Below are 22,419 nucleotides of genomic sequence, written 5' to 3'. Positions count from 1 at the left end.
GCTGGCCAATCAGAGCACACCTCGCTTTTCAGACCGATGAGCTTTGTAAAAATCGACGCGTTTCAGAAATGCGGGGCATAGAGGAGAAACAATAATGTACAGTATGTGGAAAATATTGTGTTTTTTTAACCTTAAACCGCATAAACACATTTCATTACACCAAATACACAAAATAATGTTATTTTTAGCAACATCATATGACCCCTTTAAAGGAAAAACATGCCTTGATTATTTCCAAATAAATTTTTACTATTACCATTTTTTAAATAATTTATTTTAAACAAACCAAATTTACTTGTCCACAACACCTGCTGGTTCAAATAATGGTTCGTTAATTAGAAAAAAAAATATTACTCTTATAAGAGGTGACAGCAAATACAATAATAAATACACAGCCATACATTTTTGTCAGGTATATCACGTAGCCCTAGAAACTGGTCACTATTTCTTTTTAGGTTTCACACCACTTTTTTAAAAATGAAATTTTACCTTTTAAAGTACAAATATTAATCTCTCAACAAATGAGCTCATAAAATCTATGCAAAATTATTTTAGATTAAATAAAGCATGTCAAACTGTGGAGCACTGCTCACTACCGCTTGAAAAGTTGACAAACCGTCTTATCTGTCTTCGTGATCGTCTGACTGTCCCAGCCCCTGCACTTCCATCTCGTGGTCCACATAATCAGTCTAGAGCTTTCTGCGCACAATCAACACACTGGCTACTCTTAGTACCAGCATGCAATAAATTAAATTACCCATGAAATGCTCGTGAGTAAGCAGGCGGCGCATCAACTCTCCTAGACCCAACCTAGCCATAAATTCAAATCTCCTTTACGAGGAAAACCCAAAATCTCTTTCAAATGAAAAAGTCTAATTCAAATCGATACTTGTAACACACTACACATGAAGCAATAGGGGCAACACTTCCAGTCTCTGATGAATGATGATGTGGATTCGTCAGTAGAGAGGTAAACAAAGACCTCCCATGAGGTTCCCACTGTATAATATTGTCCAAATACACTCTATTAAAGCAAAAAAACACACTGTAACAGCTTAATCCAACTTGTCTCCCCAAGAAAATAAGGAAATCGATCCAAACACAGGAAACCCTATAGTGTGAGAGTCAATAAAGATGAAAAACAGTCAATAGATCTGCACTCAGCAATCAAAATTTGGCGCCACTAGATGATATACTGGAGACGCTGACTGAGGTCTAGCACCCTGCTTGGCTTACTTGAAAAAAGGTTGTTTTACACGCTCAGGCAGTAAAATTGAACATTTAGGGCATTCTTGCACTGGCATTCAGAAAGTCAGAAGAGGTAGAAAAAGATGGTCTTACCTGTGTAACCTGCACACCAGCCCCAAGACGCCACCATCGCCAGTAACCACCTGAACATGACCCCTTCGATGTACCAGAACGTGGGGGCATCTAGAACTCTTAAAGGCTGCAGGACTAACAGGTAGAGGCAGTAGGATGGGATCGCGACACAGTTATTGACAAACATGAAGGTGAAACGGAGCAGCGAGTTCATTAAGATCCAGAACAATTTGCGGGCCGTGTCCAGATGGGGAGCCATACTGTACTGTCCTGCCTGCAAAAAAAGAAAACACCCAAACAAATTAAATCTCAACACATTGATGTGACGTGTTTAAATCAAGCCAGTGAACACAAGACATGGAGGTGACAAAAAACAAGAAAAAAAACAAGAAATAGCTTCAATGTATAGAGATGCAGCTTACGAATGTGAAGCGATTTACTAACACACATCCAAGTAACCGTAGGTATACATGTGCCAGTTCATACTGACAGAACAAAAGCTTTGGTTCAAATTAAATAGTGTCTTTCCTGATAAGATTGTTGAGGAGGAGCTACTTCAGGTTTCACAAAGAAACCAAGATCCAATTTATCACAATACCATGCTTAATCCTGTGTTTTTCCAGGGCTAGTGTATGCCATAAAAACAAACATGTACAAAATAATAACGATGAGAATAACGGTCATTATAATTATTCATACCATGAAAGATATACACCATAACATTAAACAAAATATTTGATTGGACATAAAAGACCTGATTCAGTTTACCACACCTCATTTCAGTTACTTATGTTTGTACGGCTTTCATTAATTTGTTTTAAGGTGAATTAGAATAAAAATCCTTTGAATGAAGGTGAAATGTTTCAAATGAGGTGTTGAACACAGTGCTAACCCGGCTAACATGCTACATAGTTTTTACTGCTGCTTTATCAGCACTGACAATTGATTCAAAAGCAATTTTTCTAAAGGTATTTTTCTAACAATTCAAATGTAGACACAGAAAAATAATAAATAAAACATGATAATATATACAATCACTGCTGTTAAATAAAGCAGAAAGCGTCTGTGCTTGCGCTGCTGTGTTAGCATGCTAAGCTAATGCGAAGCAAACTCGGGTCGATTCAGTTTAACGGTCACATCTGACCATCATATGATTATTTATTTATTTATTGAAATCACATCTTTATTTGAGTGGTTATTTAATTAGGTGTGCATTTTCATATTTATATAGATCTCCGACTGTCTGTCCTTCATACAAAGTGGACAGTGTCTGGCTGATTCGGGTAATTAATGATATTTGGACTAAAGTCCTTGACGGATCCGTTACCCACCCGAGACGAACCGGATCAGAACAGCCATCCAGATCTAATAAAACGCTTCGACGGTACAAATGACATCTGAAACAATCTCATATTATAAATCCTCTAATCTTCAGGCGAAAGTGTTTTTTCACCGTGCTAACGCGCAGCCTGCTACTGAAGCTGCAGTTGGGTTCGGACAGTTCGGTTCGGTCACATGTAGCGGACGAAGATGATGATCGGTGAACCCGTGAGCTTTAGATCGTCTGCTCCACGGCTTCACTCGGTTCCGAGAGTCCGTGTCCTGTTCGGCTGCATGCGTCTCAGTCACACACGCGCATGTTGCTGGAGTCCCGCGGCCGAACCTCTGGCTCTGCACTCGAATCCCCGAATCGAACACTGTACACGCTCGAGATCAGACGCGTAAACTCATCTTTCCGCTCCGGATGAGGCGTGTCGGGCATGTATTCACTGGGCCTCTCCTCCGGGATGATGATAATGATGATGATAATCTTTAGCTCCGTTATTCTGGACCTCCTACAGGCCGCGGGCACGCGCACGGTACCAGTGTTGGTTTGTGCTACCAGAATCTTATTCGTGTGTCCAGCATCTTATTCATGTGGTTTGGGGCTTTTTTTTATGTCCATACCTACCCCTACCCTAAACCTACCTGTCCATACCTACCCCTACCCTAAACCTACCCGTCCATACCTACCCCTACCCTAAACCTACCCGTCCATACCTACCCCTACCATACCTACCCCTACCCTAAACCTACCCGTCCATATCTACCCCTACCCTAAAGTTACCCATCCATACCTACCCCTACCCTAAAATACTGAAATTTTGGTACCGTGACAACACTACCTACCCCTACCCTAAACCTACCCGTCCATACCTACCCTTACCCTTTCAACAATGCAAATATATTTTTGGTAGCACAGTCTGAGCATGTTTCGTCGGTACACCGGCCCAGCTCTGTTGCTGAAGATCCCAGGATCATGTGTAGGCTAATATATGACTACATGTGTAATATATAAAGGAACATCTTTGGAAGTGCAGGAAACTAAAATGTCCACACAATAGAGTCTCTAGATTAAAATAAGCTTAAAAAGAAACTTCCTAACCACATTTTACAACAAAATGAAACCAAATAATATTCATTCATTTAATGTTTTTGGTAGTATTTCGCTGTATTTGGAAAAGTTGGTAAACTATGACCCCCAGTGGGCAATTCAAAAACAGTAAGTACTATCTATCTATCTATCTATCTATCTATCTATCCAGCTCTGTTGCTGAAGATCCCAGGATCATGTGTAGGCTAATATATGACTACATGTGTAATATATAAAGGAACATCTTTGGAAGTGCAGGAAACTAAAATGTCCACACAATAGAGTCTCTAGATTAAAATAAGCTTAAAAAGAAACTTCCTAACCACATTTTACAACAAAATGAAACCAAATAATATTCATTCATTTAATGTTTTTGGTAGTATTTCGCTGTATTTGGAAAAGTTGGTAAACTATGACCCCCAGTGGGCAATTCAAAAACAGTAAGTACTATCTATCTATCTATCTATCTATCTATCTATCTATCTATCTATCTATTTAATGAATGATCATTAATGATTTATAATTTCTATTAGAATCAGATATTTATTTAAAACGTAGTTTTACCTACTAAATGAGGTGAGTGGACTTTACCCTCAGCTACTATTTTGTTTATTCACCTTCTGAAATCACCTGGTTAATAGATAATCTTTATAACTGGTTAACATTGGGTTTCCATGAGGAAATCTGATTTAAAGAAAAAAAAAAAGTGTGAAGCAGTAGTGGAAGCAAGTGTATTTTTTGAGAGGTAATTCTATGTGCATGGCTCTTTTGTTGCTCTTTTGTTGTGAAGTTAATTGTTCACTTATTCTGTTGATACTTCTTAGTATAATTAACAAAAATTAATAAATAACATATATATGCTAACAAACAGTACCATCCCTACAAAAACGTTCAATAGTATATTTAGAAAAGGAGGTTCCCTTATTTGCATGCTATTATATAATATCAGTGAAACTTGTGAAGATTTGCCTGAGGCCAGTAGCAACAAAGTATAATAAAAGAATGTTCAAAAGGAGGTATTGGAAATAGGATCAGATAGTGGAAATTGTAGATAGCTGATTCAAATGGTCACCTCATGGGGTCAGTTGTGGTTGAGATGAACATTTATCTGTCCCTTTAATAAGTTACATCTAAAAATACCTTTGAGCTGAAGCATGACTCTTCCCAAAATAAAAATGCACCTTTGGTACCAAATGTAGACTTATCAGTTAAAATTTAAATTGAAATCCTAACTATGCAGTAAAATGATTAAATTCCATGGAAAAATAACAATAAGGGAAAGACAACACAATCCACTCAGTCATCAAGATCATTTATAAACTTTTTCAATATTAATGCACAACCATTTAATTTTGTAATTCTATTTCAAATATAATTTTATTTGAAGAGGTGTCTGTTGTTGCACAGAAAATACTGTGGAGGATGTTGATAAGACATCCTAGCATGACCCATTTTGAAACAGAGCTATAGTTTTGAGGTTTATTGTGTTTTACTGTGTTTTGTAAAAATTCAACATTAAACCATAAAGGTAGTTTATATGACTTGAGCTAAATAATAACATTATTGTTTTTTAGAGCTGCTTTACAACAGAATCTGAATTGTCTTCATAGTTGAGTTTCCATCATTGATTCTGCTATTTTCCTGTTCATCTCTGTAAAGCTGCTTCGGCACAGTCTGTATTGTATAAAGTGCTATAGAATAAAGGTGACTTAACTTGACTATTCTGAAGACATAGTATGATAACCAAACTCTCTTTGTTCTCTTTTGTAGCTTGACAAACATGATCACAATGAACTGTAGTTGCACACAAAAAGCTAAATTAAGATTCTTAAATAAAAACAAATAATATCTTCGAATGTGTTCCATAGGTGGGAAAAAAATAAATAAAAAGATGGTATAGAGAAAATAATACTGGAACTTTCATTTTCATTGCTTTTCATTATCTTTCAAAATCCCGAATGCAGATTATCTTTACACCACCAGATGTCTCTGTTTTGGCAAGTGGAAAACCCTCCAGTTACTAAAGCCTAGTTCGCACTACACAACTTAAAACGTCGGCAGATAGCTTTGCTGTTCAGACTACATGACTTGCTGTCTGTCTTGAAGTTGTTGTGGTGTTCACACTACGCGACACTACGTAAATGATCTGTAACGGGGTCACACACTACAAGAGCTGCCAACAACTCTGTCACCCAATGACTCTACACGGTCCCAAAACCATGTTTTTTTCACAAAAACACACACGAGAACTTGAATGGGAATGATGCAAAACAACAAGTGAAACAGGAGTTGTTTATTTGAAAATGGATGTTGGGAAAAAATTAGTGCTGCAAGCTGTTGCGTGATGATCTGTTCTGAAAGATTTCGCTCCATTTCTTGTCTCCAAGCTTTTCCAAAAAAGTCATGTTGCTGCTGCTGTTTTTCTTCCGCTGACCTGAACCCATGCCTTGCTCTCTCAGTGGCTGTAGCACGTTGCGACACCTGACACCACGTGATGTCGAGTCGGCCAACCGGTCCAGATATTTAGCATGCTAGATATTCGTTTGCTGTCGGTGATGCATCAGCGAGCCTCTTTGATGCGTCGTTGAGTAGTTCACACATAAAGATTGCAGAGTGCTGATCACATGCTGATTTTCCCCCGATCACAGCCCGACCTGTTGGCGAGCTCGTTAACTTGCAAATTGGGCTTAAAGTCCTGTAGTGTAAACTAGACATAATGTAACCTTGGTTCCCTGAGATAAGGGAATGAACGTTGCATTGAGCACTATGGGGGTAAACTCCTGTTTACTCTGAATACTGAAGCCTGATTTGTTCATGTTTGTGTAACTGCATGAACAAATGGCGCAGTCATCAACTCACGTGCAGCCTTATAGCACGGCATCCTACGCAACGCTCATTCCCTTATCTCAGAGAACCGAGGTTACATTAGTAACCGGTCACTCCCTTTGTGTTGAATGCTATGAGGAATGCATCCAATAGCGCCGTGCTATAAGCGAGTGGAGAACAAAGTTGCCTTGCGAGCCCTGCCCCGGAGCACCCATACTGAGGGCTCCAACAACCATAAGCTAATGAGCTTAATATTAAGTGGACAAAATCTGTGCATGGAGGGCAGGGACATCCAAATGATCAAACCTGGTGAAGGTGGACAGCGACGACCAGCTGGTAGCCACACAGATATCACCAATAGAAATCCTGCTGGACCAAGCTCAGGAAGAGGCCATTCCCATAGTGGAGTCGGCCCTTACTCCTATAGTACACTGTAAGTCTGCTGAGGCATAAGCCAAGGCTATAGCATCCACTATCCAGTGAGATAGCCTCTGCTTCGTAACCAGCAGCCCTTTAGAGAGACCTCCGAAGCATACAAAAAGCTACTCTGAGTGCCAAAACGGGCCAGAGTGCTCCACATACACCTGGGGCAGAGTGGATTGGCACCCTGCTCATTCTCTGAATTGGGAAGAGCCAGAAGGGAAATGACTTGTGCTCTAAATGAGTGGAGTGGAGAGCACTTTAGGCACATAGGCGTGTCTTGGCTTGAGGACGACTCTACAGTGGTTAGGCTCACACTCAAGACATAAAGCATTGACTGACAGTGCATGCAGGTCACCCACTCGCTTGACCGACGCTAAAGCCAAAAGGAGGGCAGTCTTAAGCGACAGGGGCCACAAATTAGCCGACTGGAGCAGCTCAAAGGGAGGGCCCCCGTAGGGCCCTAAGGACTAAGGATAAATCCCACGTCGGCACAGTAAGAGAACAAGGCAGATTCAGTTTCCGAGCTCCCCTCAGAAACAACGACAAGGTCGTTCTTGCCAACTGACTGGCCAGCCACGAGAGCATGATTCGCCGCGATGGCTGCCACAAATACTTTGAGCGTGTAAGGGGTGTACCCCCTTTATAGCATCTCTTGCTGGAAGGTTAACACGGATGACACGTCACAAGAAGACGGGTCCTCATTCCGTGCTGCACACTAGTCAGAAAAAAACTGGCCATTTAAGGGTGTAGAGGTGTCTTGTAGATGGGGCTATAGCCTCCAAAATGGTATTAGTGACACTCGCAGCTGTGTAGTTTGTAGACTCCCGTCGAGTGGCCAAACATGAAGGCTCCACACCTCGGGCCAGGGATGCCAAATCATGCCTCTCACTTGAGAGAGAAGGTCTGTCCTCAGTGGTATCGGCCAAAGGGGCTGCCGATAGGCGCTGAATCAACTCTGGGAACCACGTCTGATTCCTCCAGAGTGGGGCCTCCAAGAGGACCGAGCATCTGACTTTCCTGACCTGTCTGATGACCTGAGGAAGCAGGGCAATCAGGGGGAAGGCATACAAGTGAGTGCTGGGCCAATTGTGGGCCAGAGCATCTTTCTGTTTTGAGAAGTAAATTGGGCAGTGAAAGTTGTCTTCTGAGGCGAAGAGTTCCACCTCTGCTGTCCCAAAGACAGACCAGATTGTCTGAACCATCTGGGGATGTAGTCTCCATTGTACTGGTGCTACATTGCTCCTGGACAGCATGCCCGCTCCTAGGTTCAGTCTGCCAGGCACATGAACTGCTCTCAGTGAGAGGAGTTTGCCCTGTGCCCATAAAAGGAGGCATCGAGCCAACCTGTAGAGGGAGCATGACTTGAGACCACCTTGGTGGTTTATAAAGGTTATCACCGTCATGTTGTCTGAGCATACCAGGACGTGGTGCCCCTTTAAAGGATCAGTTAAATTCCAGAATAAAAATGTCCTGATAATTTACTCACTCCTGTGTCATCCAAGATGTTTATGTCTTTCTTTCTTCAGTCGGAAAGAAATTACGTTTTTTTTTTTAGGAAAACAATGTCGGACGATTTTGAAGTTAGAGGAGAAAATGAGATTGAGTTTTTCACCCTACCATTTCACCGGTTACGAATGGACCATATCTGTTCCACCATTAGAAACAATCAGTGAGTCAGCCAGTGAGACTATGTCTCGTTATTGCTGCATTACTGAACACAGAGGTTTTCCACCGTTACTGAGCAACAGCATTTTGGAGGTGTTTTTCAGTTTACCCCGAATAAACTGGAGACGCCGTCCGAGGCCACAAGGACCTGGTGGCACCCTAACAGTAGAATAAGTATCCCGTTTAGTGTGACTACATATACTACGACTATATTTTTTAAAAATTATTCACTGCACACATTTATTTGTATTTACAGTCAATACAGGCTGGTGGCATACAGGCTAGTTCTGGAATGGATGCTCAAAGGAGAGAGATTAGGAAAAGGAAACAGGAGGGTTCTTCCATCTTGTGTTGTCAGCACCATTAGACAATTATACCCATCTCCTTTCGGACGTTATGTGGGCTTCAGAGAAGCAGAAGATGCTTTTGCTTTTTTGTAAGAATATAATTGCTGTAGTTTTGTCACTTATTCAGTGTCATTTATTGTTGTTTATACATCAACACTGTAGATGTTGTTGTTGTTGTTGTCTCACATGTAAGTGTACTTGGAAGAATAAAAAAAAAAAATTAGGTTGTTGATGTGCAAATGCATCTCTGTGCATTTGATAATACTAATGTATGGTACTGTCAGTAAGGACCAAATATTCACACTAACACAAAAAGTAAATTGTCTTAGCAATGGTGTATTCTGTCTTTCCCTAAATAACAAAATAAATAACAAAACTGTAACAAAATGAGAAAAAAATAGTAATATATTACCTTTTACATTGGACTCTTAACATTTGTAGAGTAAATTACAGTCCAAATCTTGATAAGCACTTTGTAATTCCTTATTTTTTGTCAGGCTTGGTTTTAGGGCTATGTTCTACGGCAATGGGGGATGAGTCAAATGAGAAGAACTGTCGTTGAAAACCACGCTGGGGTCCAGGCGCCAAAGTAGAACTTTCTCAAACAGAGTATCTCTGAATTTTTGAGGGGTGGGTGTGAAAATCGCTTTGGCTATCCATTCTTTGGTATGTTCTTGGAAAACAACATTGTACCAAGGTACTCCTATAAAATAAATAAATACAAAAAAAAAAAACATTAGACAGAACATAATAAATGATCCTAATGTATTGATTACATCATAAATACAGAACATTCCCTTTTGCTTCTTAACTTTAAGAGCACAAATCTATTGTCACAATCCTACATTTTGTGTAATTTTTCAATAGTTACGCACAGTATGTTGTTTCCCGCTTCCCAGTATAGTGGCTGTGGCTTGCTGACGACCTACATTTTCATTGTGGTCAAGGATAGTAGTTGTGTTCTTGCAACCATGGAAGCATAATGAAAATTGGTTCTTTGAGCAGTACTTCAGTAGGACAGAATGGAACACCTCAAGTTCTCCTATAAATAAAAGAAAAAAATATATTATCAGGTGTACCTAAACTAACATTATTATGTATATATGACTAACTTACCAGTGTGTTTTAAAAGAGCCATTTGCCATTTCATTAATGTTAAATTTTTCTGAAACTGTCCCCAAAAAATAAATAAATTGTACATTTACTTGCCTGTCTGACCACTCATCCCCTGACAAATGAACTGGATTACGGAGTTCATTTTGGCCACATAACCCATTTAATCCCACTGGTCACAATAGTGACTGTAAAAAAAAATGTTACTGACAGGTGTTTTAGTGGATTTTCTCCAAATATGGAAAAAATAAAGGGTCTCAATTAAATATGTGCAGTTTCACATGTTTAGTGCAAACTGTACATGACCAGAGCAGTTTACTTCCTGTTTGCATCATGAGATGATGATGGCTGCATCAAAGCTCCGAAACAAAAGGCTAGTAATGCATGGTAACATAAAGATATGACAAAGATTTTGGTACACATTATCTTTAAGGTGTCTAGTATTAATATATGAATTCACAATTATTCAGTTTTGTTGAGTGTGGAGTCGACATAGAATGAGTAAACACTGATGGCAACAATAGTGACCAGTGGGATAATAACTTTGTATACCTATTCAGTGTTGTATAAGGGTTTTTTTATGTATAATAGTAACCACGGAATGTGATGAAACCGTTTAAAATGGATTAATAACAGAGCTGAGATATATAAGAATTTTGTTGACTGCAGAAATAATTTAATTTCAGTATACACATTATCCCACCGGTCACAATTGTGACCAACCATAAAACACACACTTTTCCATAAAAAAAATAAAATAAAAAATTATTATTATTGATTATTTCAAGGGGTTACTAATGACACATCATTTTGATATTTTCATGTCCGAGACAAATTTTGGGATTAAATGGGTTAATTACTGTTTTCTGATGTTGATATGTTTCATTAATGACCGGGATAAGGTAAGAAGACTGAATATCATGGTAAGTATTTTTCTTGGGTATTTGAAGGTTGAGCATAGAGGCCCAATCGTTGATGTCTGTATATGTTGTTCCATTGAATAGTGTGCATGCAGAAACAAGAAGATTATTATATGGCATTCCTCTAACATCAGTGCAGGAACTCCACTGTGCCTTCTGTTTTTTTCACATTCCCAGCGAACATGGAGAAGACTTCCCACTGTTGCTTTTTTGGTTTCTGTTATTAGTGAGCCACATTCTTGACATCTTTTGAAAAGCTCCATGACATTGGGCTCGTTGACAATCCATTTTTTTCCCCCAATGCATTTCACATGCCTCATCTTCTGTGCTTGTGGCTGAAGTTGATGTTGAACTCAGTGGCTAAAAACGAATATCTTTTTTGTTCGATGGAGGATCTATGGATAGCATGCTAACGTTAAGCTCCAAACTTTCTTTATATTGCTCTCCAGTCTGTTCTGTTTGAATATACATGGGAGGCTGTGGAATTACATGGATTAAAGTTAGTTTATATTATAACTAAATATACATTAGTAATATAAAATCACTTGCAGTAAATTTATCACAGTATATCTGTGCAGTTTTAAGGATACAACCTACCAAAAAAATTGAAATACAACATTTTTTATATTTTAATTCGATTTCTGATGGATAACACAAAACTGATCCTTGTGATAGTGGGAAGACGAGAAGTGGGTCCGCTATCACAGCAGTAGTTTGCATGGGCGCGTGCTGAGTTGGAAGGATGGGCCCAGCTTGAACAGAGCTTCCATCGCCCAAGCTGGGGAATGGAGAGCGGGTGCGAGACTTCTTTGAGGGTAGTCCGGCCTTGGCTGGAACTGAACCTCTCCTCTTCATTTCTGTACCAGCCGCCAAGCTGGAGCACTTCGGAAGGACCATGGAAGGCATGGCCTATGATGACTTCTGTGCCGCTGTTAACCACTCAGCAAACCCATCCACGGCAGGGCCAAACAGTCCCTTGGAAGAGAGGGGGGAGTCAAGGAAGGCGATCTTGTCAGCGTCCTTGATTTCCATTAGATTTAGTCAAAGCACCACCAGCTTGGCCAGGGCCTTGCGCAGTGGCCTTAGTAGCTTGCAGAGCCAAATCAGTTGCTGTGCGCAGCTCTCTGAAGGTGTCAGAACTCTTGCCAGACTCATCCATCGTGGTGAGAAGTTTGGCCTGGAAAACTTGGAGCACTGCCGCTGAATAAGCCCTGCCTGCAAGAGCGGAGGTGGTCATGCAGGGCTTATATGGGTGCGCTGCATAGGCTTTCAAACCCAGGGCTGATGGAGAGCAGAGATGCGCAGCGACCGCTTCTTTGAGAGGGGGGAGCTTGCTACAGCCTCTTTTATCAGCGCCGTCAACAGTGGTGAGAATGGCAGAAGTGGAGGAATAAACACGTGCCAGAGTAGGGGTTGCGCCATGTCTGCCATGGAAAAACGAGGCAGGCCGCTGGTGGGAGGATTGTTCACGGTGTTCTTGCAGGAACCACTCATCTAAATGGCCATGGGTGGGCTCTTCAGGAGCCGACCAGTCCAGGCCGAGGTCCTCCACAGCCGCAGAGACCGCGGATCAGCTCGCTGACCACACTGGGTCGTGTTGTTTTCTTTGTAGGGAGATTGTCGGGGTCTTCGCCGGAACACGCCCACTCTTCAGCATCTGAAGCTCTCAGTGACAGGGAGTCATCAGGGACAACTTCCTTCTCAGGTCTGCTGAAAGAGATCAAGCCACTCACAGCCGATGGGGGTTAGGGTTAGGGTTATTGCTCTTATTGTCACCGGATTCCCGCAGGGAAAGCTGGTTGGAGGCGCTCTTCTATGGTGAGCAGTCTTTGAGCTTCTTGCTTCATCTTCAGAATTCAATGGGAAGATGATCTTCTCACTGAAGGAGAAAAATTCTGATGAAATGGCACTCAGAGCTGACTTAGATAGCAGTCGGCTTCTGCCCTTTAGGAATGTTGTGCCATTTGCGCCATTTGTTTGTGCAGCAACATGAATGTGATCAAATCAGGCTTCAGTAGAGTAAACAGGAGTTTACCCCAGTAGCGTTCAACGCAATGGGAGAGGCCTTTTAAAGGGAACACAGTTGCACCTTTTCTCTATTTTCACACAAAAACGAATGAATCACAGTGTGCTGCTTTTGTTGTATGCTGTTCATATGGCCATGTTTCAGCTTGGTACTGAACTGCACTGGCTCCCTATTAAACATTGTTTACATTTTAAAATCTTGCTAATTAATTATAAATCCCTGAATGGTTTAGCTCCTCAGTATTTGAGCGAGCTCTTTTCGCATCATATTCCTTCATGTCCAATACGATCTCAAAACTCTGTCCATTTGATATCAAAATCAACTGCGGGCAGCAGATCCTTTTCCTATTTAGTTCCCAAACTCTGGAACAATCTACCTAGCATTGTTTGGAAGGCAGATACACTCTGTCAGTTTAATTATAATAATAATAATAATAATTAATTACATTTATATAGCGCTTTTTTCTAGGCACTCAAAGTGCTTTACATTGTCAGGGGGTATCTCCTCATCCACCACCAGTGTGCAGTATCCACCTGGATGATGCGACGGCAGCCATAGTGCACCAGAACGCCCACCACACACCAGCTTACTGGTGGAGAGGAGACAGAGTGATGAAGCCAATCAGTAGATATGGGGATTGTTAGGAGGCCATGATGATCAGAGGCCAATGGAAAATTTGACCAGGATGCCAAGGTCACACCTCAACTCTTTTCGAAAGACATCCTGTGATTTTTAATGACCACAGAGAGTCAGGACCTTGGTTTAATGTCTCATCCGAAGGACGGTGCTTGTTGACAGTATAGTGTCCCCGTCACTATACTGGGGTGTTAGGACCCACACAGACCACAGGGTGAGCACCCCCTGCTGGCCTCACTAACACCTCTTCCAGCAGCAACCTAGCTTTGCCAGGAGGTCTCCCATCCATGTACTGACCAGGCTCACCCTGCTTAGCTTCAGTGGGCAACCAGGCTTGGGCTACAGGGTGATATGGCTGCCGGCAATCTAAATTTAAATCTAGATTAAAGACCCATCTCTTTAACCGGACATACACATTACACACAATCATTTTTCTATAATTAAAATCCATTAAAGGATTGTTAGGCTGCATTAATAAGCTCAACACCCGATGTACTTGTTACATCGTAAGACCCTGAATGGTTTAGCTCCTCAATACTTGAGCAAGCTCATATCGCATTCTTGTCCTTCACGACCGCTGCGATCTCAAAACACTGGCCATTTGATAATACCTAGAATATCAAAATCAACTGTGGCATACACAACACGCGATCACTTTTCTATAATTAAAATCCGTTAAAGGATTGTTAGGCTGCATTAATAAGCTCAACACGTCCCATAACACCCGATGTACTTGTTACATCGTAAGAAGAATGGCATCAACGCCATTCAATATTAGTCTGTTTTATTCTTATTCCGAGGTCACTGTGGCCAACCAGAACCAGTCCATAACCAGATCAGATGGTGGAACAGGACCTAGAGACGACCTCTTCAGCCCTGAATGTCAGTGGAGACCATGTCAACTAGACGAACCCTAGAGATAGACCCCCTGTGCCCTTACACAAAGAAAATATATTTCATAATATATGAATGATCAATATATTAAATGACATAACGCTATATTAGAAATTATACAGAATAATATATTGTGTAAATATATTACAATATATTGAATAATACATAAGGAATTTCCGCTTTCATATATTGAAAAATATATATCACAATATATGCAATTTTATATTCAGTAACACACTTTATAATATATAGATGTGCATGTGATAAGATATGGTACTGCATGTGTAAAAATATATTGAACATATATTTACTCATGCAGTACACATATGGAAATATATATTTCTTATAGTTAACAATCATTTACAATATGCATGTTTCATATTTTAAAATATAGCTAGCTTACAATAGCATAAGCACCTGCTCATACTAAAACAGACTGTCGCTGTCCTGAAAAGTGCACAGTCATTACTTTAAAATATTATTTTAAATAAAGTAACATATAGTCTTAATGGTGTTTGGCCAATCGTCATCCTAACAACAGGCTCTACTCTTCAGCACAAGGGTAACCCTACAAACACACCAGAAACCCTTTTAAATTTCAAAATAATACAACATTAAACTCTGACCGATATCCCCCTATAATAATATTGAGCAAAAACACATGAAATAACACTTAATTAAAACATTTTTACTCTCCTTTAATAGTCAGAAGCATAGCAAGCTGGAAACTATAAATCTGCCTTAACTCATTCCGTGAATGTATTTATATAAGTGTGTATATGCATTCACATTTATATGGGAACATCTATGTGCAATATATACTCAATAAAGGATCAAACGTTATGAATATTAGATTTGTTTGTCTTCATTTCTAAATTTGTACGTATCAATATATAGCCATATATTGACACTGCATATATTACTGTATATTGAAAAATATAAGCACTAGTTTACAATATATGAAAATGTATTATGTAATATATTGCAATATATTTTGCAGTATATTCCCATATATTTTTGTTCCGTAAGAGTGAAGACCTTGTTGGCCATTAGCACAAGACCACAAGAACCAGACGAGTCCTCTGCTCAATCTGACGTGCGTTGCAGCCTGGAATTAAACCACACCATTCTGGTTTCGTCTGGCCAGAAGAGAATAATAAACTGTCTGTTTTCTATTGTGCTCTTGCATTTTCAGCACACATTTTTCATGTTTAACACTGTAAAGCTGTTTTGACACAATCTGTATTGTATAAAGTGATATATAAATAAAGGTGACTCGACTTGACTGGTAAAATATATGACTGTTTTGTTTTATCTTAAAAAATCTTTTTGGACTTAAAAAATAAAATAAATTATATAAAATAAAATACACTACATTAAAATACTAATTAATGCTAAAATCATGAAAAATCAAGACATAATAAATGTTTAACTCCTCATCCTTTATAGATATTTAAGTAATACTGCAATAATAATAGACCCACAACTGAAAACATGTGAACAATCGATTGAATATATTTATACAGTGTTTTAAGTGTTATGAAATTACACACACAAAAAAAACTGCAATATGATTATCTGAATAAGTAAAGAAAAATCAAATAAAGAAATGTCACAGACATTCTCATGGAGTGATGCTCACTGATAAATGAGCGCGAGAGATCCACTTACAGTATGTCCTTCTGTTTGAATATAGGATTGGCTATACATCTTATTCATTTGGGAAATAATTTTATTTGAAACGTAAGTATTTATATATAAATAATAAAATATATAAACTCTGTTTTAAATCTAAACCTATACGACAGCTGCTGATATTGCGGTTGGACTGGTCATAATGTCAATAGGTGAGTGTAATATGTTCTGATTCATTTATTTATTCTGTCCGTTTAATGGTGTTGTCCTTTTTGCGAGCTAAGCGTCCATTTTATTCAATACTTGACTTCGATTAGCAATTAAATTCAGTGAAATTTGGCTGAGCTTCATCGGTTGCAGTAACTGCACAGAACACGTGAGGTACCAATGAAGTTAGTCAGATACTGATTATCTCTGGAGCAGGGGCGGCATTTCCGTATGGCAGAGTATGGCAGTTGTCATACCCTAGCCCAGTCAGGTGTGCCGTGGAAAATTATCCAAACTACAAATCTGTATTATATTTCGTTATTATTATTTTAAATCAATGCTATTGGTCTTCCTTATGTCTGTTTGAAGGTTTTACAAATATTTATCCAATGAAAAAGCATTTAAAGAGCTTGTCACTAAAGCTCATAACGCCATTCTCAAACTGTCAGCGAAACCTCATAACTTCACCCCGCCTCTGTTCAGATTGACGCGCCACGCACAGCCTGGAGATAGATCTCCGCTTGTTCGCAATGTAAGGGTAAATAAATAACTGTGATGTTTGAAAAAGTACAGCGTTTTGTTTATTCAAACACTATGTCTATAAAGGTCAATGATTTTGTGTGTTTGAAGAGCGGAGAAGAGTCTTAGCTTTTGATGTCTAGTTGTAGCCATATACTTTTACGTTTAAAATATCCTGTGCACATAGCGCTTCATCGTTTCATGATATTTTGGCCAAGTGTATTAAACGACAAGAAAAACTATAGCACCCATATAGCTACAATAAAATGTATAACCTGTAAGTTGATGAAAGCGTTTAATGTGATGCACTTGCTGCCTCAGTTACAGCTGTTCTAATGACAGACAAAACACAGACTTCCGTCATTCGCTGGTAAAAAACTAACTTCATTTGATCTTGATTTTCATAAAATGTTAAGTGCAAGTGTCTGATAAAGCCACAATACCAACTCCGCCGTTGGATTTTTTATTTATCAAAACTGTGACCCCCACCGCCATACCCTATGGTTTTGTGAAACGCCGCCACTGCTCTGGAGAATCTACATTATGGAGGTTTTAGAGAGAAAATCGAAAGAGTCCTTACCACGAACACTGACAGCAGTGATATTTTAGAGGGATTGTATGAGCAAAAATTAATAAATAAAATTCCTTGATCTTTTAAAATAAAAGAACTGTGCCATGAAAACTTTGTCAGTAAAAATTATTACAGAACTTAAACTTCCTGTAGGCCTATATTTAAAAAGAACTCTACTGAAATGAATCTGCAAAACATCGTACAAAATGCGCAATTTTGTCAAACACATTCACCCACATATGAACACGATTTTGCTACCCATCCGTATGATTTACTTTCTTATGTGGAACACAATATGAGAAGTTTAGCATAATATCCAAGCTGCTCTTTTCCATTTTTTTCCCATTAAAACAACAATGCTAATTATGATGTCAAAGTCGGTTGTTATATTACACACAGTATTCAAATATCTGACTGTCAAAAGTCAAAGTGCAAAACTGCAACAAATTGATAAAAATTAGACAAAAAATAATTATAAGATAATAACAATACCTAATTTTATTTGACAGAAAACTTATTGTTTTACAAAAAAAAAAAAAAACTGCAGTGATACTTGTTAATATGCAGACAGCCTATAACTGTACATCATATGATACTGTTATGATAAAAATCTTTGACAGTAATTTCTTAATTTTTATCAGGAGGTAGGCCTATATAAAATCAAAAATGTCTTTAATATTAAATACGAGCCTTTTATGCATCCACTGTGGGAGAAAACAACTTATGTACACTTCTATACACTGGAGAAAAACATGGATTATCATATATTTACTTCAAATATATGATATATTGGTGCATTACTGAGCACTAAACACATGTAATGTCTGTTTCATTCATACTGGATGCCAGAGGGCGCCCTTGCACAGAAACTCCAAATATGCATCACAGGCTACGTTTACATGCAACCAAATAATCCGTTTGTAATCGGATTGACAGTTCAATTGGACTGAAAAGCCTTCATGTAAACACATTAATTGATCCGATTGAGCTCAATCAGAATGAAATTTCGATCGGATTGAAGGGGGTGGTTTATTCCTTTTCTAATACAATTGAGATTGCATGTAAACACTCGATCGGATTGAACCCGTGCAATGTGCAATGACGCAGAAATAGCGTAATGACGTATGACGCGCGGAATGAGCAGTTCTTCCGTTTGAATGAAGTGTTGTATAAATGCGTGTCCTGTCATTATAAAACTCTCCTTTCACTCGGCAACTGTGAAGTGGAGCAGGACAACCTCCCACCAGTCCTTGTTTTGGATACTCATCCACAGGCAAACCGTTTTGGGCGTGGGGAGGGGCATTTTTACTGTGTGATAAATATGAGCTGCACGGCACAATGGTTTAAATGTATATTTATCCATAAATGGATAAATGTTAATTCTTCTGTTAGAAACAAATAAAGAAACTATGTAGGAGAATGGTTATTATGTGCAAACAGTGAGAAACTCTATATTTGTGCAGTGTGCGCACGTAAAAAAAAAAAAATTCCGATTTGAAGCTTGTGACATATAAACGTGCACATCAACCCGATCACTTTATTTACAGTTCATGTAAACACTACATTCAGATTCATCAATCGGAATGAATTCAGTTGGATTGAACCAAAAATTGTGCATGTAAACGTAGCCACATAAGTAATTGAACTCATGACATACCAGGAAATCCTTATTGTGAACAAAGGCATCCAGCTATCACTGTTACTGAATAAAAGAAGATAGAAATGCTTGTACTGATTAAACATGAAGACAGTAAACTCATGCCACACGAATATGGTTTATCTGTGTTCTTCAATCCATCTTGGGTATTTTCATAATAAAAAAAATAAATGTATAATCCAATGCTAATCGATTGAGGATTGAGATGCAGTGTCCTTCAATAATTCAGTGATTACCTCCAACCTCCGAATCTGCCGCCATCTCTTGATGTTGGATAGTACTATCATAGTAGGGTGTTAAACTTGAAATATTTAATATTCTCCTGAAAGTCATTACATCATTTAAATTAATCATCTGACTCCTTTAAAAAAACCTTCACACGAACTTCTTACTTGATGTTAATTGACAAATGTTAGAATACTCTTTTAGAGTGACCAGATTAGAATTGGAAGTAATGTTGAGAAAGTAAATGTTATATTTTGGATCGTTTATTTTGCCATCTGACCAAATCCAGTGATAGTATTGCCCTTCACATATTTGCGTGAAAGTGTCAGAATGGCCAAGTGTTCTGAGGTGCCAGAATCAAGCCAACCTCAGCAACCTTTTCAGCTGCTGATGTTTCTGGTTTCCAAATGGAGGCGTGGGTTCAAATCTCACTTCTGACAAAGGCTCTTTTAGAGTGACCAGACTAGGAACAGAATTGGAAATATTTATGAGAGAGTTAGTTACATATTTTGGATCCTTTATTTTGCTTCTGACCCTCCAGTGATATAATTGCCCTTCATATCTTTGTTTCTAAGTGTCAGAATGGCGGAGTGGTCTAAGGTGCAGACTCCAGGCATTTCCAACTTCTCAGTTGCTGAGATTTCTGGTCTTCAAATGGAGGTGTGGGTGCAAATTCCACTTCTTACAAAGGCTGTTTTAGAGTGACCAGACTAGGAATAGAATTGGAAATATTTATGAGAGAGTTAGTTACATATTTTGGATCCTTTATTTTGCTTCTGACCAACTCCAGTGATATAATTGCCCATCACGTCCTTGCAATAACTCTTTTAAAATGACCTGACTAGAATACAAAATTGAAGTAATGTTGTCATTTGCTCTTTGTGTTTTGCCATCATAGAGGTTACAGTGATAGAATTGTCCTTCACATCGAAGCCTGTGAGTGTCAGAATGGGTGAGCGGTGTATGGTGCCTGACTCAAGGTGTTTCCACCTTCTAATTTGCTCAGGTTTCTGGTTTCCTGACTCTTTCAGGGTGACCATATTAGAATCTAAACTAATGTTGAGACAGCAAATGCTTTTTTTTGGATCCTTTAGTTTGCCATCTGACCAACTCCAGTTATAGAATTGCCCTTCACATCCATGCATGAACATGTCAGAAAGGCTGAGCGGTCTAAGGCGCCCTACTCAAGATATGTACACCTTCTCAGTTGATGAGGTTCCTGGTCTCCAAATGGAGGCGTTGGTTTCTTGCGTAAATATGTTAGAATGGCAAAGTGGTCTAAGGCACCAGACTCAAAACATATCAACCTTCTCAGTTGTTGAGGTTTCTGGTCTCCAAATGGAGGCGTGGGTTCAAATCGCACTTCTGACAGCAGCTCTTTTAGAGTGAACAGACTAGAAGTAGAATTGGAAGTAATTATGAGACAGTAAATTATATACTTTGGATCCTTTATTTTGCCAGCTGACCCACTCCAGGGATAGAATTGCCCTTCACATATTTGCATGCTTATGTCATAATGGCCGAGTGGTCTAAGGCACCAGACATAAGATTTATCAACCTTCTCAGTTGCTGAGGTTTCTGTTCTCCAAATGGAGGCGTGGGTTCAAATACCACTTCTGACAATGGCTCTTTTAGAGTGAACAGACTAGAAGTAGAATTTGAAGTTATTATGAGACAGTAAATGATATATTTTGGATCCTTTATTTTGCCATCTGACCAACTCCAATGATAGAGTTGCCCTTTACATCCTTGAGTGATTATGGCTGAGTGGTCTAAGGTGCCAGACTCAAAACATGTCAACCTTCTCAGTTGTTGAGGTTTCTGGTCTCTAAATGGAGGCGTGGGTTCAAATCGCACTTCTGACAATGTCTCTTTTAGAGTGAACAGACTAGAAGTAGAATTTGAAGGAATTATGAGACAGTAATTTATACATTTTGGATAATTTTGCTTCTGACCAACTCCAGTTATAGAAATGCCCTTCACATTCTTGCGTAAATGTGTCAGAATGGCCAAGTGGTCTAAGGCGCCTGATTCAAAACATATCAACCTTCTCAGTTGTTGAGGTTTCTGGTCTCCAAATGGAGGCGTGGGTTCAAATCCCACTTCTGACAACGGCTCTTTTAGAGTGAACAGACTAGAAGTAGAATTGGAAGTAATTATGAGACAGTAAATTACATACTTTGAATCCTTTATTTTGCCAGCTGACCAACTCCAGGGATAGAATTGCACTTCACATATTTGTGTGATTGTGTCATAATGGCCGAGCGGTCTACGGCGCCAGACTCAAGGTTTATCAACTTTCTCAGTTGCTGAGGTTTCTGGTCTCCAAATGGAGGCGTTGGTTCAAATCCCACTTCTGATAAAGGCTCTTTTAGAGTGAACAGACTAGAAGTAGAATTGGAAGGAATTATGAGACAGCAATTTATATATTTTGGATAATTTATTATGCTTCTGATCAACTCCAGTGATAGATTTGTCCTTCAAATTGTTGGGTGGGTGTGGCAGAATGGCTGAGTGGTCTAAGGCGCCAGATTTGAGGCATATCAACCTTCTCAGTTGTTGATGTTTCTGGTCTCCAAATGGAGTCGTGGGTTCAAATCCCACTTCAGACAAAGGCTCTTTTAGAGTGAACAGACTAGAAGTAGAATTTGAAGTTTTGTCAACCTTCTCAGTTGCTGATATTTCTAGTCTCCAAATGGAGACGTGGGTTCAAATCCCACTTCTGACAAAGCATATTTTAGAGTGACCAGACTAGAAGTACCAATTTAAGTAATTATGAGACAGAAAATGCTTTATTTTGGATCCTTTATTTTGCTTCTGACCAACTCCAGTGATAGAATTGCCCTTCACATTCTTGCCTGATTATGTCAGAATGGCCGAGTGATCTAAGGCGCAAGACTCAAGACTTATCAACCTTCTCAGTTGTTGAAGTTTCTGGTCTCCAAATGGAGGTGTGGGTTCAAATCCCACTTCTACCAACGTCTCTTTTAGAGTGAACAGACTAGAAGAAGAATTTGAAGTA

General features: G+C 39.2%; 1 protein-coding gene and 1 non-coding gene across 2 annotated transcripts in view; one reads left to right on the top strand and one right to left on the bottom strand.

Moving 5' to 3' along the window:
• LOC107695979 (acyl-CoA:lysophosphatidylglycerol acyltransferase 1-like) overlaps positions 1-1,797 on the bottom strand; it is a 51,813-nt gene extending 50,016 nt beyond the window's left edge. Inside the window, exons 1-2 of the mRNA XM_016496104.1 lie at positions 1,743-1,797; positions 1,342-1,594 (exon numbers count right to left, since the gene is read on the bottom strand). Coding sequence (XP_016351590.1) covers positions 1,342-1,579 — 238 coding nt within the window. The 5' untranslated portion in view covers positions 1,580-1,594; positions 1,743-1,797. The remainder of the gene's footprint in view (positions 1-1,341; positions 1,595-1,742) is intronic.
• A 19,599-nt stretch (positions 1,798-21,396) lies between these two features.
• trnal-caa (transfer RNA leucine (anticodon CAA)) lies at positions 21,397-21,508 on the top strand. The gene is made up of 2 exons: positions 21,397-21,434; positions 21,463-21,508. It is a non-coding gene; the product is annotated as a tRNA-Leu (tRNA).
• Positions 21,509-22,419: the final 911 nt, after the last annotated feature.

This window comes from Sinocyclocheilus anshuiensis, unplaced genomic scaffold (genome assembly GCF_001515605.1).
Source record: "Sinocyclocheilus anshuiensis isolate Anshui unplaced genomic scaffold, SAMN03320099.WGS_v1.1 scaffold742, whole genome shotgun sequence".
Lineage (NCBI taxonomy): Eukaryota > Metazoa > Chordata > Actinopteri > Cypriniformes > Cyprinidae > Sinocyclocheilus > Sinocyclocheilus anshuiensis.
This window is presented reverse-complemented; position numbering and strand designations above follow the sequence as displayed.